The sequence below is a fragment of the Malus sylvestris genome, chromosome 11, assembly GCF_916048215.2.
Source record: "Malus sylvestris chromosome 11, drMalSylv7.2, whole genome shotgun sequence".
Lineage (NCBI taxonomy): Eukaryota > Viridiplantae > Streptophyta > Magnoliopsida > Rosales > Rosaceae > Malus > Malus sylvestris.
In genome coordinates, this window is record NC_062270.1 from 15,709,399 (window position 1) to 15,735,075 (window position 25,677).

Genomic DNA, 25,677 nt, shown 5'->3' on the forward strand with positions numbered 1-25,677 from the left:
GAGGCTCGGTTCGATTGGGGAATGGAGAGCGAGAGAGAGGAGAGGCAGGGTTTGAACGAGGAAACACAGAGAAAGGCGGAAGGAGGAAATGAGGAGAGAGAGGCGTGAAGATTGAGGTAAAGTGCTTCTCATTTCATTTAAAACATTATTTTAAACAAAGGGCACAAAAAATCTACCTTTACATTAAATATATTAAATTATAGGGCACGATTATATTTATAGTGTCATTGCAAATTAATAAAAATTTTCCATTTCTGACATTAAAGTCACAAAAGTCATGGTTCTGTGCCCAATAATGTGATTGTGTCCATTTCTCTTAACATTGGGCACAATACATGGTGCTCATTACGAATGAGCACTTTCCATCCTATTGGTGTTTAAAAGGACACAAACACCTAATTTTGTGCCCAAAGGCCATTTTTGTTGTAGTGAGTTCTCTTGCACAATTAGTTTTGTTGCATATAAACAAGAAGCTTAAAGTTGTTATCGCAATTGGTTGGACTGTGGGCTTGGGGTTTTTCTTATATTTTGACTTTTGGTGTTGATAGGTTTATGACCGTGTCATTTTAGTATTCAGTTCATGGGGACTACGGCTTTGGATTTGCTAACTAATACGAAAATCATTCTTTGGTTACAATTTAGGAAGATGGCCCAAGTTCAAAACTCCTCTCCTCCAATTGCGTAATACATAAGTTCCCCTTTTTTATGAACAATGATTAATTGATTGTTATGTGTGAACCAACCTTTTTCTTTTTCTTTTAATACAAATGATATTGGCAAGGGGAATTGAATTTGGGACTTTGGGGCTTTTAATTAACCAAGTTACAAGGGAATCGAATTGGGACTACAACTTTTGGGGCTTTTAACTAACTAAGTTACAAGCCCTTCACGTGTATGAATAATTTTATGTGGTAGTATATGGCATTTTGTTTTTGGCAACATAACTGTTGAGTGGTATAGTCCAAGGCATGCTATAGTTTCTGTTTGTACCATACTTGACAAATCTCGAAACTACTGAGCACCGGTCAACGTTATACCCTCAAAGACCTAGAAGAGTTTCCCTCCAATCAGGAGGCCAATCACAGCGCGACACGTGTCGACATCAGAAGCCAATCATAGCGCGACACGTGTCAACATCAGAAGCCAATCACAACACAACACGTGTCAATGTCAGAATGAAACTAGAAATTCTCTTCTATAAATAGAGATCATTCTCTCACAATATTTCTGAATGTCATTTGTACTAAATCATTCACTAGTACTCACAAAATGAGAGCTTGAACTTATGTACTTGTGTAAACCCTTCACAATTAATGAGAACTCTACTCCGTAGATGTAGCCAATCTGGGTGAACCACGTACATCTTGTGTTTGCTTCCATGTCTCTATCCATTTGCATACTTATCCACACTGGTGACCGGAGCAATCTAGCGAAGGTCACAAACTTAACACTTTTTGTTGTACCAAAGTTCTCACTGATTTTGTGCATCAACAGTTTCAATTTTTTATGAAGTATTTCATGCATGCTTAATCAATATTTGTATAACAGGTTGCAGAGCTATAAGTATTGTGGCTCTGCAAACTTCTGATTCTTTAAGCTTTCACCTATTCATAGATTTCATATACTATTGTTCATGCATTAATTAGTTACCCATGTGCTCTATCCTGTGTTAAATTGTTAATTGATTATGAGGTTTCAATGGATGTAGAATGCAGAAGGAGTTGTTGAAAGAAATTTTCGGTAGTGCATGTTGCATGCTTGGTATGGTGTAGAGATTCAAGGTACAACTCAGGATGACTACCCCTTCAACAGATGGAATGTGGAAGGACTTGGGATATAAAACATACTAAACATGACAAGGAGCATATTAAACATGTTATGGAGCTACCTTTTTAACTTAAACCTACTAAACTATATGCATATAAGCAATAGTATCATCTTAAACAGTTTTGAAATCCACATCATCTTGCGGGCAACTTTTGCTAGTACAAAACTAGAAAGCAAACAAATATACATTAGACATGTCATTTTGCACATTTAATTTTTGTTTAAAGAGTTCATATCATAAAATAAAAAATAAAAAAACTATGCATTTGTTGTAAATACTATTAATTGTGTGGCCATCTAGTTAAGGTCAATACGTAATATGTAACTAGTTAGTAAATTTTCTATACAAATCTTAAGCTTGTAAATAGGCACTCTGATATGAAGGAATAACACTCTAATTTATCCTCTCAATCTCTCTTTTGTCTCTATTTTTCTGTCTAATTTATCCTCCAATCTCTCTCTTGTCTCTATTTTACTCTCTTACTCTTTATTTTATTGCAAACATGTTATAATGAGTGTGCTTTTACATTTCAAACACGACAATGGCTTCGATCTGGGTGTTGAGGTGGTAAGAGACGAAGTTTTGTTAGAACCAATTGGTGACTGGGCGGCAGTGGAGAGGAGCTGGTTAGGGAGGTCGATGGTCAATTAGGTATTTGATTCAAAAAGGCCTAGAGCACGACCGAGTTGAAGTTCAAGACCTTAACCCACGCGAAACTCGAAATATCAGATGTTGCAATAACTTATACGCCGACAGGAGGTTGTCGAGTGAGAAAGAGGTAGAGAGATGACTAAATGGTGGGATGCAAGGCTGGAAAAGAGTGTGAGATAGACGGAGGACATGGAGAATGATCCCACTTTAATACTATGTGGAATAATTTGCCATTCAAAGACAATTAAGTTAAATGAACTTTAACGAAAAGCTCTCGGTACTGTTCACTTTAACGAAAAACCACATTTTTACACTAAAAAGTCATTTTCGGTACTATTCAATTTACCATTTATTTTGTTATTATCGTTAAAAGACCAAAATGCCTTGTCATGTAAGCTGGATTAACTAATCTTTAACAAAATAGACGAAAACGGGCAAAGCAAATACAAAATCAGCCTTTTATTTATTTACAACGTCAGTGCCATTACATTACTTTCGATTTTGTTTATTTCATTTTTCATATATTTTTATGAATTTTTTAATTCATATCTTTTGTTTGAGAACCTCATATTTTCTCTTATAAGTTAAATCACACAAATTATAGAAGTTGTGTACGCTTGTCATGAACCATAACCTTATTGACCCAATGATGGCAATAGTATCTTGGCCATTCTAGATCCATAATGACGGGTAGGATTATTACAAATTTGTACAAACATATTTGAGACCTCAACATAGTGCATTGTGCGAGTCCATGCAAGCACTACTTAAAAATAGCATTTTTCAACGATCATGCTGACGAAAATTTTTGCCCGTATGGGTTTGCCGGGAAAAGTCAAATTTCAGTGGGGCAAATTTTGCCAGCATAATGTTGCTAGCAAAGATATTTCTCAACGCCTACAGTAAATTTCGACACTACAGATTTTTACATGCGAAATGTAGTAGCTGGTTAGTCATGTGGTGGTAAATATTTTACCGAGGAAAACATATGTATCCCGACGACCTTTTTTTTTCACCAAAGTTTGAAACTGTTCCCGATGAAGCTTAGACTACGGATTCTATTATCATCTGATCTTATCCCGACAGATATTTCGCTGCGAAAAGTTATAACTTTATGCTGAAAAATACAATTTTCTCATTTTTGCTGGTAAAATCACATCCCTTGTTCTTTTTTGCTGGTAAACTTTTCCCTAATTAAACTCATAACGCATTTGTAACATTAAAACTCATAATACATTTTGAATTAGTTTGTCGATGCACATACATACATACATACATATATATTAGTTTGTCGAAGCTTACATATACAAAATACAAAGGACAAGTTCAGGGCCAGCCCTAGCCTAGTGTCAGCTAGGCGACCGTCCCGGACCTCAAAAAATCGAGACATAAAAATTATTAAGGTAGTGAATTCATATATGTTTCTATAAACATATAAATTTATAAAAATTGGTTAACTCTTTAAGAAGTATGTGTAAAGACGTTGATTTCGTTGCTCACCAATAACATTAAGGTCTGGTTTTTGAATTGGGCCCGCACTTCTTTTATTTACAATTTTTACTAATTTTTTGTTTGATTGTTAATTTCTTTTTACCTCTGATTATAATTACTAGCTATAAGTGGGTTGAAGGTTTTTGACATTCATTGCATTTCAAGTTTAACCTTGAACAAATAAATGTATTTATTTCTTTACCAATTTAATTTGGCAAGAGTGGAGATTATTTAAAAAATGAGATCTCTTTCAAGCAGCTGAAAAAACTGGAACTTTCTTTTCTACCAAATATACAATGCTTTTAGTCAGAAAATTGCATTGTCAAAGTCCTGTGCTTGAACACTCTAGACATCAAGTATTGGTCGATTGAGTTTAGGATTTCTCTTGAGGGATTACTCCCAAGTGATTCAGAACCTTGAATACCACAATTAACAGGCAAGGGAAGAAGACGATGATGCAACGAAAAAATAAGAAGCAGAAAAAGAAGAGAACGATGCAAATATTGATCTATTAGATGGCTTGTTTGTGTTTTGCTGCTGTGTGTTTTGCCTGCTTGAATTGCGATTTGCTTTTCCTTTTTGTGTGAAGGAAGATAAGGAAAAATTAACTCATCTATATTGCAAATCACATAAATTAATCTTTGGAAATAATCTTTATTTATTTATTGTGTTCTATATACTTTAATATTAAGGATGAAGAATGTTATTTTATTTGTAATTGATATTTTAGGTAATAGTTTAGTTTTAAACAAATAATATTGTCTACACTAAGGAGGTGGGGAAGTAAGCTAAACCTCATAATGAGCTAACAATAATATGGTTCAAATTCAGGTGAGAATCGAACCTAAGAACTCACTTGTAAGTGAAGAGAAATATTACTGTAGTACTAAGTGGCAGATAATAATTTAGTTGGGTGTAGAAAAAAAATTAGATGTTAAATAGGGTTCTTTATAAGTTGGAGACATCAAGAATAACTATTGTGTTTAATGAAAACTGATAAATTAATTTGTAGCAACTGATGATTTAACACATGGGCCGCAAGATCTATAACGAGATAGCAGTCCTTATCGCGTTATAGTCATAGGCCAGAATACCCAATATATGGTTAAGAGGCTTCCCTAAATAGGGTATTATTTTTTAAGAAATGATCTCATTTACACTAAAGAAGTGGGGATGGATTGAACCTCACAATAGGCTAGCAATAATATGTTTCAAATTTGCATTTAACGAGATTCGAACCTAAACTTTTTCATTTACAAGTGAACAGGAATTAAAAGATAAATAAAATATTATTAATTAGCGCCATTTGTCATATCTCATCGTGTCAAACATGTATTGACTTGAAGGGTTCGAGACTAAAGTTTGAATCAACAAATCATGAAACACCACACATGCATTGAATCACCTTTAATCTCATGCTTGCCATTATATAAAAGCACGACCATCAGCCATAGAAGTACAATTGTTCCTCTGCCAAAAAACCTAGAGCTTTAGTATTCGTTCCATCATCAGGTCTGGACATCTGAGAGCCCTTGGCTAACTTCACTGGATTGAGGACTAACCTGTCTTTTCATTTATTGATTGCTGAGACACCAGAACGATGGCGAGTTCTATACTATTAAATTATTTCCAATATTACCTAAATGAAAACTCTAATGAACTACAAGTTCCAAGAAGACCAGACCAGCCGTGTTCTATAACAAAAGAAAACATGGATTTTACATGCAAGAGTGGGCAAAGTCTCTTACGTTCAACTGTTAGGTTTCCACATGTCAACGGCCAAAGCAGCTTAAACCCACTGAGATCGACACGTTTCATTTCCACAGCACCTGTCGTCTGAATGAAACGACAGAGAAACCAAAAGCCCTGAAGAAAAGGAAAGTACGTGTCATTTTAATTAGGGTGCCATCATCTGCTTATATCCCCCAGCCATGCTCAACTATTTCGACCTTTTGTTTCTCTGTTGAAAAGAACAAGGAACAATTCCACTTTGTTAAAAGTGCAAGTTGAATTGGATTGGTGCACAAAAAATATCTTATATTTGTTGCTACAGAAAAAAAACTAGTAGCTGTGAAATATGAAGGTGTGTGTTTGTTAATCTCATTTTTCAGTCCTTAATTTTTTGTCTAGTTGAAGCACTTAGAGTTACTGTTATTGCTATTAGACCAAGTCAGAGTTTGCTTCCTGCTCCCGAGACTTCAGGAGGTTGTGATCAACCTAAACTCTTATCTATGATGAGTTAGCTTAGGTTACAACTCTTTTAAATGTTTGTTGTTTCTCTGATATGTTTCCTTTTTATAGGTTGTTGTAATATTAGAATTTTGAATAGCTTTGTATTTAGGGATTTCTTTCCTTGATGTAATATGAAATGCAATATAAATACATGCAGCCTCTCTTTGAAAAGGCGTGCAATTGAAGTGAACTCTTGAGCAATCTTAAGTTTTACATGGTATACGAGCCCTAGCAGTCCAACGACACAGATCTTTTTTTTTTCCAATGGCTGATACCTCGAACGGTGCTACAACCCCAACCAATTTCATTCCTAACCCAGCAATACCTGCTATGAACCCCTTCTCTTCCATGACTACAGTCATCAACATCAAACTGGATTGAACCAACTATCCTATATGGTTGACTCTGATCCTACCAATTCTCAAGAGTCGTGACCTGATGGGTTATGTAGATGGGTTCATCACATGCCCTCCCAAACAGCTTCCTGGTGCTGCTGCCATCAACCATGCATATACAACCTGGGTGCAGCATGATCAAATGATACTAAGTTGGATAAATAGCTCCCTCACGCCATTTATGTTGTCTGTCGTGGCAAGCAAGAGGTCCTCTCGTGATATCTAGGAGGCTCTCAAGCAACGGTATGCTTCCTTGTCCCAAAATCGCATTTTGTTTCTTCGGAATGAACTGATGCAAACCAAGAAATGAGATATGTCTATTGCTGATTATCTTGATCGAATAAACTCGATTTCTAACAACCTTGCCCATGAAATGACTGTGAGTGTTGTACATGCATGTGACACTCCAATCACGTACCCTACACTTGAAGTTCTCCTACTGACAACGGAAATGAGGATGGTTGAGTAAATTGCTCCTATTGTGGAGGCTGCTCCCGTGAATGCATTTATGACTGCAAGAGGTTGTGGTGGACAACTTTGAGGCAATGAACGTAGTGTGTCTCCGTCTACACGTGGTGGTGGTGCTACCAACTAGCAAGGGTTTCTTTCTCGCAGCAACAATCAGAGGCTCAACTCTGCCTGCAATGGTGAGAAGTTCACGTCTACAGGTGAACGACTCACTTGTCAAATCTGTGGAAAACAAGGGCACCCTGCCCTAGATTGTTACCAAAGAATGAATGTAGCATATGAAGGGCGAATTCCAGCAAAGAGACTTACTACTATGGCCATATCACCCATCATAATCAACAAGCAACCTAATGGACAGTGGCTGCTTAACACGGGTGCTAATGCACATGTAACTCCAGATCTTCAGAATTTGATCAACCCAAAAGAGTATAATGGTAATGAGAATGTTGGTGGTGTAGGTAATGATACTAGTCTTTCTATATCTCATCTCAATTCAAATAAAATTCAAACTAAGTCTTGCTTATTTGAATTGAAAAACATTCTAAGATGTCCCACTACCTCAACCAATATTATTTCTGCCCATAGGTTTACCCTAGATAACAATTGTTATTTACTTATCTGACCTTAAGACCCAGAAGACACTTTTTCACAGGAGATGTGAGAATGGCTTATACCCATTTTTTAGTGGCGGTGGACAGTTCACTATTTCAATATGTGTAGGCATTCGAGTCTTGGCTCAAAAATGGCATTCACGACTTGGTCATCCTACATCATCTATTATCAAGTTTTTAATTTCAAATAAACGACTACCAATTCATGGTACTTCTGATGTAATGTTTTGTCAGTCGTGTCCACTAGGAAAGAGTACTAAACTACCATTTAGTGTTTCTGAGTCTGTTTCCTAATTTCCTTTGCAAATTTTACATTCAAATGTTTGGTGTTCTCCAGTTGTTTCTATTGAAGGTTTTAAATATTATGTCTTGTTTGGGGATGATTATTCTAGATATTCTTGGATTTTTCCAATGAAAAATAAGTCTAAAGTGTTTCAAATATTTGTTACATTTAAATCTAAAGTGGAAAATATGTTCAATACTTCCATTAAGATTCTTCAATGTGATGAAGGAGGAGAGTACAAGAGTCGTGTTTTTCAACAATTTCTTGCAACACATGGAATCTCTCAAAGGTTTTCGTGTCCAAAACACCCCGAGCAAAATGGTATTGTAGAAAGAAAACATCGACATATTGTTGAAACTAATATTGTCATGCTTTCTCATTCTCAAATTCCAAACAAATACTAGTTTGATGCTTGTTTAACATCAACTTATTTAATCAATAGACTGCCAATGATAGGAGCATATTTATGCGCCTTAGTTAGCTAGTTCTTATGCATCTTTGTTATGTTTTCTTCGTTAAAGTAGTCTTTTAAGCTACTTTCATGTGTTTTCAGGTTTAAAGGACATATTACATGAAATGATGCAATTTGGAGCTTTTGGAGCAAAATATGAGCTTGGATTGAAAAGGACATGCTTGGAACACAAGGTTGGGATGAAATTGAAGAGTTCGAGATTTGAGGTTTCCTACTTGAAGTAGGAAAGCTAAGCCTAAAAGTTTCCATTTTGGGTTGATCTTTCCTAAATCGGAATTGGCAACCAAAGTTTCTAAAGTTGGAAGTTTCTATTCTTGGAGGTTTCCATTTTCGTGAGTTTCTATTCTCGGCTTTGGGCTTTTAGATGACTTAAACCCTAATTCCTTGTGAACCCTAAGTCCATGCCGCATCCTAGGGCCTAATCATTCAATTTCTGCCATGTTAAACCCAAAATCCATTTCTCCTAAGCCCATGCCGCACATGTCCATCCTAGAAGCCCTATTTCACAAACCTTAACCCTAGTCCACTTAAGTGCCGCACCTAAACCCTAGCCCATTGTTTCAATCTGATTTAATTAGGGTTTTAGGTGCCTATATATAGGTGTTTTACCCCCTTTGCCGCAGATCACATCCTTCTCCACAAATCAGAAATCATCTAAACCCTATTCCCCCACCTTGCCGCAGCCACCATCACCCATACACCTCCTTGCCGCAGCCTTCAACCATTCCAGCCACTTCCCAACCTTGCCGCAGCCATCATCCACCTCCATACACCATTCTACACTTCCCTACACCACCCACACACCTTGTCGCACCACCATATCATCCTAACTCCATTCTTAAACCAAAACCACATCCAATAACCCCCAAAACCATCTCTGCCGCAGCAAGGAGAAGAGAAGAGGAGCTTGACGTGCAGAAATTCAAAGTGGAATTCTTGGGCGTTTTAGGTGTAATCTTTCTTATGTCTTCGATGTTTCAATTCAATAAACTTTATGTTGTGAGTATGAGGAACTAAACCCCCTTGGTTGGGGGGTAATTCAAAACCATGTACATGCTTGCAATTTGATTCGATTACATTCAGTTGTTATTTCATAAGTTGTGGATTCAATTCGTTCATCTATTTGATTGATAACTTATTTGTGTATGTTGATTGAGAGTGCACGCTTAGTTTTCATGCATGAATATGATGCTAGATTATGAGGGAGTTTCACCTAATAGTTACAATCTTATAATCACAAGTAGTGAAGATCGCTTGAAAACGATCGCGTTGAATGAATTCTTAGCATAAGTTTCATGCAATTCATAGTAACGAATGCTTCGTCAATGCTTATGTTTTTCATAGAACTTAATGATTCGTGCTTGTATCTCTATTATGCAATTCATGTAGGGAACTTGTAGGGAATGTTTTGGGTTGTCGTATGCAATCATCCAACTTGATAAATTCTGGAAAAACTGAGGGTTAATTAGTGCAATTCACGGTTAATTCGGGGCATTGAGTCTTTATAATTTATTGGAAGAACAACTGAAAATCGTTTTGTTTGCAAGTGTGACATGTGTGGAGAAGAACCTCCTAACTAGCCTTTTATCCATCTATTTCACCAAAATCGTTTTTACAATCTGTGCTAGTTAAAGTTTCTGTTTTGTGTTAAATTTTCGTCCAAAACAAATCCCCCTTTAATTTGAAGTCTTAGATTAGTTAGAAAGTGTTTTGATTTGTGTTTCTAAGTATTTTGATTCAAGATTTCATCAAATTTCGTCCAAATTAGTGTAGGTGCTCAAAACTGCCCAGAAAGTGGTTTTTAGGCAGTTTTGAGCCTTCTAGTTGCTGTTTTGAGTTTTAGGTTTGTTTAAGTGTTTTAACCTTTACTTTTGCATTCTTTGAGTCTAAGTTAGTGTTTTTAAACTTTGTTTTTGAGTTTTAAGTCAGTTTCCAAGTGTTTAGCAATCCCTCCTAATCCCCGGTTTAGAACGATCCCTACTTACATCTTTACTACAATTTGACAAAAAGAGGGTTTAATTTGTGTGCTTATCTATTTCGCATCAGCCAACTCAGGTTTTGTCATATAAGTCACCAAATGAAAAACTGTTTGCCAAAATTCCAAAATATGAGATGTTAAAGGTATTTGGTTGTAAGTGTTTTCCTTTGCTTGTGCCTCATGCACAAAATAAACTTCAACCCAAGTCAAAACCATGTGTGTTTTTAGGTTACTCACTGAATCATCAAGGGTACAAATGTTTGGACTTGTCCACGAGACGAATTTATTTGTCTCACCATGTCCTATTCAATGAGGACTTATTTCCATTTAAGGAACTCACATCTCCACTGGAAAACATTGATCCAACAAGTAGTGCTACATCTCTTGATCTTTTGTTTACTTTTCCTATATTAATGTCAAACTCATCCACCAACTCCCAGACTTCACCTCAACCCTTAGTGTCCTTGCCTCAACCAAATCTCACTCCTTCAGATTTGATAAATCTTCCCTCAAACCCCATCATACCACAGCCTTTAAATCAACCACCCATTATATCTTTACCTAACCCTATCTCCACCGATCTCAATTTAAATGAGCGAGCAGTACTTCATGAGTCAAATATAGATCACCCTATGTCATCATTAGATCATGCCCATACTCAGATGAGTCAGCCCTTGGTGCCCTCTGTACCACTGCAGCAAATGACAACTCGTTTGCAGTCTGGAATACTCAAACCTAACCCTAAATATGTGTTGCATGTTTCTACTGATCTTTCTTGTGTTAAACCAATGTGTTATAGTCAGGCAGTAAAGAAACAAGCATGGAGGGATGACATGGTTCAAGAATTCAATGCTTTGCAACGTTGTGGTACTTGGAAATTTGTTCCTTATCATCCTAAAATGAATTTATTGCCAAACAAATGGGTATTCAAGATCAAAAAATGGGCATATGGCTCGGTGGAGAGGCACAAGGCAGGTTGGTCGCCAATGGGTTTCATCAACAGCCTGGAATTAATTACACAGAGACCTTCAGTCCTGTGGTCAAGCACAGCACCATCAGACTTGTCCTCAGTTTAGCATTTTCAAAAAGATGGCATGTAAGGCAACTGGACGTACAGAACGCATTCTTGCATGGATTTCTAAAAGAGGACATATATATGCGACAACCTGTTGGCTTTGTTGATCAACAGTATCCAAATCATGTGTGTAAATTGCAACGAAGCATATATGGTTTCAAACAAGCCCCCTGAGCATGGTTCCAACGTTTTTCAAAGTTTCTTCTTCAACTAGGGTTTCACGCTTTGACTTGTGATTCCAGTTTATTTGTTTTCAATCACAGTGGGATCTATTTGGTTTTATTGATTTATGTGGATGACATCCTGTTGACAGGAAATAGTCCTCGTCAAATGTCAAGCTTAATCAAGAAATTGGGTACTTTAATCTTGATGAAAGACTTAGGTCCTCTACATTACTTTCTGGGGGTTGAAGTTAATTATTATTGGCAACAAATGGATCTCAATCAGACCAAGTATGCTTTGGATTTATTGAAACGTACAAAGTTTTTGGATGCCAAACCGATTTCTACTCTTGTTCCCAGCAATCACAAGCTTAGTGCTTATGATGGTGAGCCACACGACAATCCAAAGATGTACCACAGTGTTGTGGGTGCATTACAATATTTGACAATCATGAGATCGGACCTTTCCTATGTTGTGAACCAGGTGTGTCAGTTCATGCATTCTCTTAGGAGCACACATTGGCAGGCAATCAAGCGAATTCTTCATTATGTAAAGGCCACATACAATCATGGCCTTGTCTATAAACTTGGTACTGCACATCTCACGGCTTATTCTGATGCTGATTATGCTGGCAATCTTGATACAAGACATTCAACTGGTGGTTTCTGTATTTATTTTGGGTCCAATCTCGCGTCATGGAGTTCTAAGAAGCAAAAGACAATTAGTAAGTCGAGTTCAGAAGCTGAATATAGGCAGTTTGCTTATATAGCTACAGAACTTTCGTGGCTCAGGTCTCTATTTCGAGACTTACACTTGCACCTTGACAAACCCACAATTTGGTGCAACAATATTTCCTTCATTGCCCTTGCTTCTAATCCAGTGTTTCACTCACGGACAAAGCACTTGGAGGTTGATTATCATTATGTTCGAGAGAATGTGGTTCGACGTGAATTACTTGTCAATTTCATATGTTCTTAAGATCAGGTTGCTGATCTGTTCACAAAAGATTTGTCATCGACAAGGTTCAAGTTTCTTGTTTCCTAGCTTCCTGTTGTTCCTCCACCTGTTAGCTTGCGGGGGGATGTTAGACCAAGTCAGAGTTTGTGACACGCCCCGATCCTGATATTTCCCTGAATACTAGGATAGGCACGTGCTGGCCGATACCCAATGGTGACGAAAGTCATTTATTGAATGCAATTGCTGAAAACAAAGAATAGATAAAATTCATAATTGTAAAAGAATAAGGAATATGCATTTAAGGAACGTGTTCAGAGCATACAACTAACTAGAACACTAAAAGAAATAATATAAAATTGAATGAAACAAATGATGAATCCTACACCGAGAAGACTAAAAGATGCTGATGCGGAAGTGCCTGGACGTCGAAATTGTATGCCTCGATTCTAAGTCCTGAAGGGAGCGCAAAACAAACATGAGTGGACCAAGTTTATATATATATATATATATATAATAAAACAGTTATCAACGTACAAACCCCCAAGTTTTATGAAAACACATATATATATCATGATAAACATAGGTTTTCAAAAACCTAGCATGCCGTGCAATGTCTCAAATCATAACTTGTATATATAATAATCACTAGTGAATTGTCCGATAACCCCCAGGTCCCATGCCAACTCCCCGTCTCTGAGCAAACAGTCAGAGGAAAATACACTTCAAGCCCCATGCCGGCTCTCCGTCCCTGTGCTAAATAGCCAGAGGAAACACAATCCAGGCCCTATGCCAACACCAAACCGTCGCCCGGGACGGACCAGAATCTATCCCTACATCCCGTAGCGGAAAGGACCACTAGGTAAGTACAAAACCATAGAACATATATATATTGAAAAGCAACTTCATAGTATAAAGTCATTCATCATCTATACTATAAAGAGGTGTTCGAAACATGTTCTAAATATCATATCGTCATCCATCGGATATTCTATAAGAACATGGGTTATAGGAAAAATAGTAATAATTCAAACTAGCTTTAGTAAGCATGTTATCTCAAAGCATTTCATAAAACATAATCATTAAATCATGTCTTTCATGTATGCATTTCTACTATTAAAACATGCATTTTTAGAAGGGGTCCACTCATAGATACTTAGCCGCCGAAGAGCCACGAAAACTAGCTACCACGGAAACATCACAAATATTGCCCCTAAGCACATAAACGGTACATTTAGTCAAACTCTACTCAAACGATTGAATTTGGGAAAACAGACTTCAAAAATGGATCCAGGACGTCAAAGTTAGCATAGGAGGGGTTCCGGATGAAATCCTGAAAAGTCAACCCTAAAAGTCAACGTTGACCGTTGACAGATCAAAGTCAAAGTCAACGGATCAAAGTCAACAGGTCAATCGGTTTGGTCAAACCTGATCGGTTGGTTTAAGGTTAGGGCTTAGGTTTAGGGCTTTAGGGTATAGGGTTGGACTTAGGGGTTTAGGGTTTATGGGAAATAGGGAAAAGGGTCTAGAATTTGGGTTTTAGGGTTTAGATAAATAGGTGGGTTAGGCTTAGGGGTTTTAGGATTGGGTTAAGAGATCTCTGGGCTTGGGCCAAGACCCACACTGCCCGAGGGCCTAATTCGAAAGGGTTTAGGGTTTAGGGTTTTACATAAGGCCCAAAGGCTTTGGTTTAATAAATAAAATAAAAACAATTTAAAATAAAGGGTTTGGATTATAAAGGGTTTTTAGGTTAGGTTGAATGGCCCAAAGGCCTTTAATAAATAAATTAAAACAAAACAAAACAAATAATAAAAAAGGGCTTGGGCTTTAGTGGAAACGGGCCAAAGGTCGACATTCTACACGGCCCCAAGGGCCTGGTTCGAATGGGTTTAGGCCCAAAGGCCTTGGTTTCTTGGTCCCGCCGAAGAAGAAGGCCGGAATTCGGCCGAAAACTTCCCTAACTTTAAACGTTCATAACTTCGTCAATACTTAACGAAATCAAGTGATTCAAAAACGGAAATTGTAGCCCTCGAAGAGACGAAGAGAATGGTACCTCAACGATGTCTAACTCACTGTGGTTTGACAGGAAAACGCCTCGAAAGCCACTGAGGTCGCCGGAAACTAGGTAAGATTCAAATGGATATAACTTCTTCAATACTCAACAAAATTGGGTGAAATAAAAAAGGAAAGTTGTAGTACTCGGCGAGATGAATAGATTGATACCTTGCACGCCGACCAAATCGCAGTGGTTTAGTCAGAAATTACCTCGAAAGTGACGGGTTCCTCGCCAGAATCTGGAAAAGGTTTTACCAAGTTGGTTTCTGTATAAAACTCACACAAACTCGCGTGCAAGCTCAAGATCGTCCCAGGAATAGAAAAACTAAAATGAAACGACGTGATATGGTCCTTACCCAAGGTCGGGGATACGAGGCTCGTTGAGAGATTTGTCAGGGACGACGGCTCTGCTACGATGAGTAGTTGGGGTGATAGGGGTGATAGGGGTGAGTTAGTTTAGGTTACAACTCTTTTAAATGTTTGTTGTTTCTCTGGTATGTTTCTTTTGTATAGGTTGTTGTAATATTTGAATTTTGAATAGCCTTGTAAATAGGGATTTCTTTCCCTGATGTAATATGAAATGCAATATAAATACATGCAGCCTCTCTTTGAAGGGGCATGCAATTGAAGTGAACTCTTAAGCAATCTTAAGTTTTACAATTGCTACACCAATTTCGGCTAATTTGTTTGTGTGAATTTTGAACCTGAGTTTCTTACATTCTTCTGAGACAAATTTGAAACTGAGTTTTTTTTAAAAACCATGTATTTTGAACCTAAGGGAACTTTTTTTAGGAAGGGTGTGTTTTATGCCAGCTAGTGGTTCTTCCAGAAGGTTAGACAAAAGGACAGCCAAAAATCAAAACAAAAGGAAGAACAAAATGTTCCTGAATATTTTTAGAGAAGTACGGAGGGTTTAAAATGATGGATTATTTAAAACATATGCCTAATTTATTATTCCTCTTTCTTAATCCAATTACGCCAATTTTTGCATGTAATGTAGTAAAATGGCACCTTAAGTCTTTTAGTTGTTAATATTTCTTCCCATTTATTTCCTTTTTCTAAGAGTAGAGTTTAGGAGTCACTTGGTACTACGGTCTAATGATATTCTCCTTTGATGTCTTAGGTTTGATTCTCGCTAAAAGCGAGTTTGAATCACATTATTGTTATTCCATTTGAGGCTAAGCCAGCTTCTCCCTCTTAGTATAGATAATATTGTTTGTTCAAAAAAAAAATATAGGAGTTGTGGTGGTCGTATCAGCTAACTAACTATGTGTTCTTTGTAAATGAAAGGTCATAAAGGTACATGGGACAAGGTCTCATTCTCATGGAAATGCCGAGGAGGACGAAGTGTTGACGGGAACAGAAAGCCGAGAACAAAGCTCATGAGGCAGAACAGTCTCCAAAGAAGGCCAAGTCTGAAGGTGACAACGGCTATACAAATGGAAAGTCCTCAGAGAACGTAGTTGCTGAGTATGAGAAGCTCTACACAGCGGTCAAAGACAACCTTTCGACCGAACAGATGCGCGAAATCTTGGAAGCTAATGGCCAGGGCTCATCCGGCTCTGGTGCCGCTATTCTCCGAAAATGGTTAGTCTGTTTCTGTTTGCAGTTAATTTTATTTGCACATGTAATGGAGTATTGCGTGATTATGTATTCGATTCGATGTTTAGACAGCCAAGACTTTCTGTTATATGGTCCACTAGATAAATGTCCAGCATGCGATGGCGATTTGAAGTTCGATGGGATACGCTATTCTTGTACTGGATTTTATAGTGAGTGGGCAACTTGTACATTTGTCACAAAGGATCCACCAAGGAAACAAGAGCCAATCAAGTTGCCAGATAGTGTCCTCATCTCTCCTGTATCCGATGTAATTCGCAGTTACCTCTTCTACTCTTTTTAGTCCATCTGATATGTTATGCCTTTTACCGGGATGATGATGTCAACTTATGAGCTCATTGTGTAGTTGCTAAAGAATTATGAAGACCCAAGTCGCCGGCCTCGTAAGGTTTTAAGCATGCCAGATAAGCCTTTTACTGGGATGATGATGCCATTCATGGGCCGTCTTAGTGCATCTCATGTATGTAACCTGCGGTCATGTTGTATTAGTGCATTTGCCAATATGCGGTGCTCACTGATTATGTATTAATATTTGCAGCAATACTGGAGAAAAAAAATAGAAAAACATGGAGGAAAAGTTGCCAACCATGTGATTGGTAATTGGCATTTGTTTTGTATAGATATTTGCTGCACATGGAACTGTACTCCGTCTTATTGTTATTACAAAAACACGTAGGTGTAACTTGCCTGATTGCATCCCCTGCGGAGAGAGACAGAAGTGGCACGGGTAAACTAGCCGAAGCAATGTGTGTAATGATTTCTCTCTTTGGCCCTAAGCATTGAACATTTCTCTCGAGTTATGCAATAGGTCTTCTTGAGTGTGTTGCTATTATTGTTTCCCATAAGGAGGATAGTATATGTGGATGTCGTTTCTACAATGTCCATTAATTCTGTCCCCTTTTAGTTCCGCAATGAGAGTAGCAATGTTATTGAGAATAGCAGTCTTCTAGAATTTTAATTTGAGAAGTATGACTCGAGAGTTCTGATCTTTTGCAGGGAAAGAGGCATTCCTGTAGTAAGCGAAGCATGGCTGAAAGACAGCATCGAGAAACAAGAACCCCAGCCTCTTGAAGCATATGACATTGTTAGTGATCTTGCTCCCGATGGTAGAGGAGTTCCATGGGACAAAATGGATCCAAGCAAAGAGGCACTTGAGTCCCTTTCAACAGAAGTACCGAATTTTTCCCTCAAAGATATCTATAGACTCCGTTTGAAATTTCATGTTTGTATTTATAGCTGTAATCACAACAATATCGTATTGACTGAGAGAAGGGTCCACAAAGATAGTAAATTGCAGGAGCAAGGCGGGAAAATCTTTGAGAAAGAATTGTACAACTGCGCTTTTTCTCGTTGTGATATAGGCAGAAAACTGAATGAGTAAATTAGACCTCCTCTTCATCTATCTGAAGTTAGATGTGATGATGTCAAGTAGCCTTAATTTTCATGTTTCTTCTGCAGTTATTGCATCATCCAACTTATTACAGTACCAGAGAGCAACCTAAATTTGTACTACAAGAAAGGGAAAGTTGGCGATGACCCCAATGCTGAGGAAAGGCTTGAAGAGTGGGATATTGTGGAGGACCCTGTCAAGGAGTTTGTGAGGCTCTTTGAGGAAGCAACTGGAAATGAGTTTGAACCATGGGAAAGAAAGAAGAAAATCCAGAAGAAGCCATTGAAGTTTTACCCTATAGACATGGTAGCGCTACTCATTTCCTTTTGTATGCAGTGTTATTCTGCCATATGAAATGTTTGTTATTCTGAACAGGATGTGAGGCATGGAGGGCTTGGGCTTCGCCAATTGGGATTTGCTGCCGCACATTGCAAACTTGAGTCGATGCTTGCAAATTTCATGAAGGTTTTATGCAGTCAAGAGATTCACAAGTATGGTTCGGTTTCCAGTTATTTGACTATCTGTTGTCTTTTTACTCTGAAGTCCTCAAACCAGCTGTTTCAAATGTAGATATGCTTTGATGGAGATGGGATATGACCCACCCGAACTTCCAATGAGGATGCTTTCCGACGTCCATCTAAAACGATGTAAGGAACTTCCTCGAACACGTGCCCTTGTCCCCCCTTTGACGTACTGAAAAAGGTGTGCATTCAGGTGAGGAGGTTCTCCAGAATTTCGTGGAGACACTGAAATCAATAAAGGATGCAGTGCCGAAGGCTGTGGCTGTCTGGTCAGATTTTAGCCATGGTTCACCCTCATGCACTCTACTAGGCCTTTTATCTTCAAGGACCATCAGGAACTTGCAGATAATGTAAGCAGAACCAAATCATATGTCACTTATTTGATAGTGGAAATGTCCACTTCGCTGAGAAATGATTTTGGGCCAAAACTTGCAGGCTGCAGCTGCACTTGAAACTGTACGAGACATAAACGTAGCTTCACGTCTCATTGGAGACATGGGTGGTTCTACCTTGATGACCCCTTGTCTGAGCGGTATAACAAATTGGGCTGCTCAATTTCTCCACTGGATAAGGAATCTGATGACTACAAGATGATCTTGAAGTACATGGAGAAGACCTACGAACCTGTCAAAGTTGGAGATGTTGTAAGGATGCATGTTTATAACAGTTTCGAAATCATTATAATATATGATTTCTAGACACCTATACAAATTGACAACTTTTGCTGGTAGTGATCACAAATTCTTTTCAGGAATATGGGGTCTCTGTCGATAACATATTTGTCATCGAGTCAAGTGCTAGCCCATCTCTGGACGAAATAAAGAAGTTGCCGAACAAAGTCCTCTTATGGTGTGGTAAGATGCCTATTCTTGTTTCTTTCCTTTTCTTTCCTTCGAAACAATTAGTTTCTTTACATGAATAAGCACTTGCAAACCAAGAAATAAGGCAAATTTGAAATGCGACGGAGGCTTCGATAGGGTGAGCAGCTGGTAACCTAGTGAAGACTTAAAAAGAACTTTACGTGATAGTAATAAGTTAACATCCCACATGTTACAAAGAATAATAATTCGTAGTACTTCTGCAAAGCTTAAACAAAAACGAGGATTTTACCCTACTTTTGGTTTTTCGTGCGCAGAACACGGAGCTCAAATATGTTTAGGCACTTGCATAAGGGTTTCTTGCCTGCAATATGCTCTCTCCGTGTTCCAGGCTATATGGTATTGTAGTTACAAGTCCTATGTCGGCATGATTTAATGTGCTTGATGTTCTCTAATTGTATACTAATGCATGGATGGCTGGTTTGGTATTGCTGTGCTTTGAAAAAAAGCTGCTTTGAGAATAAGCGGCTGTGCTGTGAGAATAAGCGGCTGTGAAATAAAGCCAGTAGAGTGTTTGGTAAACTTTTTTGTGAAAGTGCTTTTGGAAAAAAAATCAGGATGATAGTGTGTCTTTTCATTAAAGGAGCACTGTAGCTCCGTGTGCTTTGAAAAAACTGGCTTTTTTTAAAAGCAGCAAATAGCAGCTTCAGCTTTTCCTTTGATTTTCAGCTTATTCTCACAGCAGCTTCCAAAATAAGCCATTTTTTTTCAGTTTACCAAACACAAAAATGACCCTCAGCTTTTTTTCACAGTGGCTTTTTTTAAAATCACCTCAATCCCAAACGGGGTCTTAATGTGCTTGATGTTCTCCAATTGTATACTAATGTATGGATTTTGACTTACAGTTTGGAAGGGGCTATCGTGTGCTCTGATGCTGCCCCAGAAGCTGCTAGGTACGGGTTTACTGCCGTGGACAGACCAGAAGGATTCTTGGTTTTAGCTGTTGCTTCTCAGGGAGACCAGATCACTTGAGGTTAAGACACCGCCCGAGGTATAATCCGAGAATATGGTTTAAATTCGAATTCTGTGAGATGTTTCCTTTCAGTTTTAACTCAAACGGAGTGCAACTCAATGACGAAGGATATCAAGTCTTTAGAAGAGAAGAAAGTAGGAGTTAAAGGCTTGGGGAGGAAGAAAACCGATGAATCAGAGCACTTTCTCTGGCAAGACGACATTAAAGTTCCTTGTGGCCTCCTGGTACCTTGAGAAAGTAAAGACTCCGTTCTCGAGTACAACGAGTATGCTGTTTACAGTCCGAAACAGGTATCAATACTCGATAGAGGGCGGTCGCAGCTAAGTTTTCGAGTCGTGTTTCTCTGTTTTCTTTTGTTTCAGGTAAGCATAAGGTTCTTGGTGGCAGTGAAGTATGAAGAAGGATTCAGTGACGGAGCCGGAGGAGTGAAGGGTGGCTGGAAGTAAAGCCGAGGAGACAGTGACCTTTTTGACCTTTTCTTTTGCCGTCTTTTGGATGGAATGGGAAAGAATTGCAGATGAACCTTGTTGTATGTAACGTCATGTCATTACAAATCTTTCCAGCCAATGTACTAATGGTGTTTCTCGGCATCTTTGAACTCTGAAAGCATATATGTATCTGAAGCCTCGAAGGTGGCATACTTCTACTTTAGTACGAAACATTTAAATTATTTTTCACTCTTTACCTCAATGTAAATCTGTGTGTGCAGCCGTATGTGTACATAAAATCGGTCTGATCAAAGGTGTTATCTAGTAGTCTGAGATGAGCGATTTCAGACCCACCTCAGACGAGGTGATCGGTGTGACAGGCAATCATCGGCGTACCATTGTCACAGGGTTTTAAAATACATTAGGTGCTAGTCGAGCGGCAAGTTGGGACCTAACGTCTAGACGGAAGCTTAAGCGAAGTAGGTGGATTTAAGTAAATTTATTGTATATTGTGTAAATAAGTAGCTCATAACATTTAAAAAACATACATAATAATATATAATACATACATTACAAAATAATATAACATAAATTATAAAGTTCTAGAATATATTGAATATATGGAGACAAGCATATAATGAGTTTTTATCCAAGTATTTAACAAGTCTTTTTACATTTTATTGAAAAATTAAAATGCAATATGAAAGTTATCGATTTTCTGTTTAAGTCAAAGTCGCGACCTAGGCGGACATTGTGGGTTTAGGTGCACTTTCTTAATTTTCAAACGCCTAAAGACTAATCCAAAAGATAGCCAGCCGTCTAGGCGAGAATTTTCAGAACAATGCATTGTCATTTATGACAAGTTCCTCAAATGAGCACCGCGATTGAAAACAACCTCAAGACACATGACCTAGTTGTTCAAGGGCTTTCAACAAAAGCAAATTAAGTTTCAAAACTGAATGTTGATGGCGTCCTTTTTCTCCCCCACTTATTTTCTCCAGATTTTAAGCACCAAAATTGAAAACTGCGAAATAGTTATCAAACGAGTACGTAGGCAGTGGCGAAGCTACATAGGAGCGAAGGGGGGCGGCCGCCCCTCCGCTCGCCGGAAAACAAAGGCAGGAGCGAGGCTTGAACCCCTTTGGTTCGGCCGGAATCTGGGAACCACGGTGGTTCATGGTTCGAATCTGGGAACTGTGAGCTTGCAGGTTCTTTTTTTAATTTTTAATTTTGGTTTGGTAAACGACGTCGTTTTACATTAATCAAATATTTTTTTTTTAAAGAGCCACTGGTACCCATCCCAATCCTCCCACCCGTTTCAATTATTACCCCCACTCTTGCCCATAAATTACAAATCCCATCCCCCCACCTTTATTCCCAAATTTCAATTTTCAAAATTGACTCAAATCTCGGGATTGAACACAAGAAAGTCCTGTTCCGTTGCCCACCAAGCTCCAGACGCCACGCCAGCCGCTCCAAGTGAGGTTAATTTTTAATTTTTTTTTTTAAATTTATGGTTATCGATTATAGATTATTCATATAAATACTATGATTATTGATTTTTTTTTTTGAAGTACATAAAAGAGGATTCATACATTATATATATTATAGGAACTTGAATCACACATGGTCTAGTAATAAAAATTGATTGCAGTAACCGCTATAAACCTTAATCAACTTACTCAATTTTTAATTGTGATTTAGAATAAAAATTGAATTCTTGATTATTCATATGATTGTTAGTATTGATTAATTAATTCGTGATTTGATTAGATATTACCCTATAGTCTACTCTAGGATTAAGAGTCTAAGATATATTTTTTTCTTTTGTTATACAGTTACGTAATGGAACGATACTATAAGAAACAATGCTTAATTAAATCCTTCTCTAATTATCGCGAAGCAATTCGTAGGTACTACCTCTAAAATGAACTTTGTTAACCTAAATCTCACAAAATGAATCAGGAGGTGTGAAAGCTACATGTTAATGTATAAGTTTCTTACATTAACTTTAGTGTTACCGGTTGCAACCGCTTCGGTGAAGAGAGTTTTTTCTGCTATGAAGATTGTGAAAACATCATTGCGTAACAAAATGGGAGATCAATGGTTGATTGATAACATGGTTGTTTACATTGAGAGAGATGTATTTGCTTTTACTGATAATGATCCTATTATGCGACGTTTTCATAACATGAAACTTCGCCGACAACAACTGTAATTTATTTGTATTGATTAATTATATAAGACATTCCTATATAAAAGATTTGGTTGCCATTTTTCTTTAACCTTGCACGCATATAAGTTCGCCCCTCCTCCCGAGAATTCATGCTTGTGCTTTTAGAGTCGGAATACAATGATTTGCTATGCACGCATATAATTCTCGAATACAATTGAAAAACAGAGAACTGATTCAGATTCGAATTCGAATTTTACAGTGGACATTTCCCAAAACTATCTTTGATAGTAGAGGTCAAAGTGCTAAAGATAAATCTTCAAACAATTGGACTAGTATTACAACAACAATACAACAATTCAAACCACCTAATTCCACAAAACCATGTGATTCAACTGCCATAATGTCATTAATATAGAACCACAGGAGGAATCTTGAATTTCTCCGAAAGGAACGGTATTACCTGCGGTCTCTCAACTAAATCGTGATAGAAAGCGTACTCCGCTGGATAATCGTGCAACCCAAGCTCGGCCTTCTGGCTCGTATGGTAATGATGCTTAGCTGAATCCGACTTCCCAAATCCAAAAACACTAACTTTGTCACAAATCCCCAAAGCGAGCACGATAGCCTGCATACCGGAAGAGTAATGAAACACGGAACCATCATGAACAGCAGCCCATTCCTCAAACGACTTCCCCGTCTCCTCCACAAACCGTTTCAACGAATAATACTTCACGATCCTCGCACACAACACATCAAACCGCGGATCGGTCACCAGCAAAGGCGCTTTATGGGACACATTGCATATCGTGTAATCGAAGAAATGCAGCGGTTGGCAAATGTACATGATCATTGGCACATTTAGTCCATAAGGGTGGCAAAAACAACCATCTCTCCTAGCACAAAGATGCAAAATGTTACTATTTACAAACGAAATGCTGGTTTTCGACCCAACTTTCTCCGAAAAATTCTCAATTCTAGCATTGTTCAATCGAATGACTACCTCATGACTATCAATGAGAGCTCCATGATTACTGTTCAACAAAATTCCACTGTTTCCAACAACTGCACACGACGAATAACGCCGTTGCTCCGAACCCACCAAGCCATTGTGCCTGTCAATGGGCGGCCTAACAAGTCTCACTAAATCCAACATAACATCAGCATGAAACCGTTTGTTTCTCGACCAGTCACTCAAAACCCTCCTAAAATCCAACCAATAACGATAGAACTGAGGAGAGCGGAGCATTACCGGCAATCCAACGGACGTCCTTGCTCTGATATCCTGGTGATTAAATCGCCTCCACGAAGCAAAAGTCCGGTACCGTCCGAGAAGGTTACCCTCCAACAGCTGCTCTATCTCCTTCTTGGCTTCAGCTTCGCCTGCATCAACGGCGGCGAATCTGAGCAGAGTGGCATTGAACACCGGCTTTGGCGGTTGGATTAGCACCTTCTTCTCGAGCTCAAAGGTATGGCGGACGGCGTTCCGGCAAGTCAGCGTGGCGACGAACACAATGAGAAGGAGAATGCTGAATAATGGGCGTACCGAGCGCTTCATGGGAACAACGAAGAGATCGTTGAAAGGGTTGATGGGGGCCCGTAAATGCGGCCAGAAATAGATGGGAGTGCAGATCTTGATGCTCTGCGTGTTGGGTTCATCCTGGTTTTCTACAGACTTTGGCATTAGGGAAGTTTTGATTTTCAGAGTGGGATTTGCATCTGCGATTTTGCTGATGAGTGTTTCAGTGGGAGTGAGGGTGAGAAAACGGGTGTGTGGGATTTGGTTAGGAGAGTGGGATTTGGCTGAAAAATGAAAATTTCATAGTGTTAAATACTAAAGGGGTTGTGGGGTTTGGACCTCGGAGGGATTTGGAGGTGCTGCCAGAGAAGAACTGGATTGGAGAAACCAGCAGGTGACAAACCCCATCGGAGGTGAAAAGCTTGAGACTTTGAAAGGTGGTTTGGTTTTATTTTTTCTGGTGAGTTGTGGGAGATGCAATGCAGTGGAAATACAATTGACCACTTTAGATTTGGTGGTGGATTGAAGGTTATTGATTGGGCAGTTGAAATCTGTGATTTGGATTTGTTGAGGGTTTTTGTAGTGGGAGAGGGAGAGGGAGAGGTTTGTGGAACAGTGGAGGCATGGTCTCCTCCCCTTTTTGCAACGGGAAGGAATTTATAGGCTGCTTTTCCTTTGCAGCTCAAAGCAACGATGCAGGGCGGCTGGGATTTGGGGTCGGGTCCATTTGGGCTTTTTTGCTATTTTTAAGACCCCACATCAATCTGCTGAACAAGGAAAAAGGTCGAAAAGGAATGTGAGAATAATATAAGGAAAGTGAGATTTGGGGTCGGGTCCATTTGAGTTTTGATCGACTTTTGATTATGTAGAATTTCAATTTTTTCCGTATAAAGTTTCCATTTTTCTTTTGAGTGAGGGAATAAACTTTAATTTGGGTTTACAATTCTTTTCTTTGTAGATTTTCGAAATAGGACCGAGCCTTCAAAAGGCACTTCAAGTTCTTGAAATTGTTTTTTGTTATGCTTTTGTTATATCATGTTCTAAATTGTGCAAACCATTTCTTTAATTAGAGAAAATTAAGCAAAATCCTGCTTATATACATATTGTTATTTTAAGAAACAATTTTATTAGTATTTTCTAAGAGAAATGATAATAAGAAACTGCAATTTACTTTTGGGTTTCATTCTTAACTGATTTTTGAATTTATGCCTAAGTCTAATCTACTCCAAAGACAGGCTGAGCAAAGGGAGGAAAGGTTTAAGAAGGTATGTGTTACCAAGTGTTTTCATCAATTCTTTCTCAGAATGTGCCTTCATTATTGGTTTCTGTACTATTTTTCTCTACCTAAAAAATTGAAATAAATAAGATCTTTTCACTATTGCTTCTTTTTCCAAGTTTTTTTCTATAGAATATAAAAAAAGAAATAAATATTTGTTTCCCTTTTTCTACTTTGTTCTTTTGCAGCAAAACAAGCATGATTTTGTTGGCACTGCTTATTTAGTGAAGCAACGGTTTCATAT

At 38.3% G+C, this 25,677-nt stretch overlaps 1 protein-coding gene and 1 pseudogene across 1 annotated transcript; one reads left to right on the forward strand and one right to left on the reverse strand.

Moving 5' to 3' along the window:
- Nucleotides 1-11,071: 11,071 nt before the first annotated feature.
- LOC126590262 (protein ADP-ribosyltransferase PARP3-like) lies at nucleotides 11,072-20,727 on the forward strand (annotated as a pseudogene).
- Nucleotides 20,728-22,855: 2,128 nt separating this feature from the next.
- Nucleotides 22,856-24,829, reverse strand: LOC126588434 (beta-1,6-galactosyltransferase GALT29A-like). Its single transcript, XM_050253518.1, has one exon. It carries the CDS (start codon nucleotides 24,320-24,322, stop codon nucleotides 23,048-23,050), a length of 1,275 nt encoding a protein of 424 aa, XP_050109475.1. The 5' UTR covers nucleotides 24,323-24,829; the 3' UTR covers nucleotides 22,856-23,047.
- Between the last annotated feature and the right edge of the window lie 848 nt (nucleotides 24,830-25,677).

What these genes read in the sequence shown, in the direction of transcription:
- LOC126588434 (XM_050253518.1), bottom strand. Translation starts at nt 24,322, where the DNA reads ATGCCAAAGTCTGTAGAAAACCAGGATGAACCCAACACGCAGAGCATC.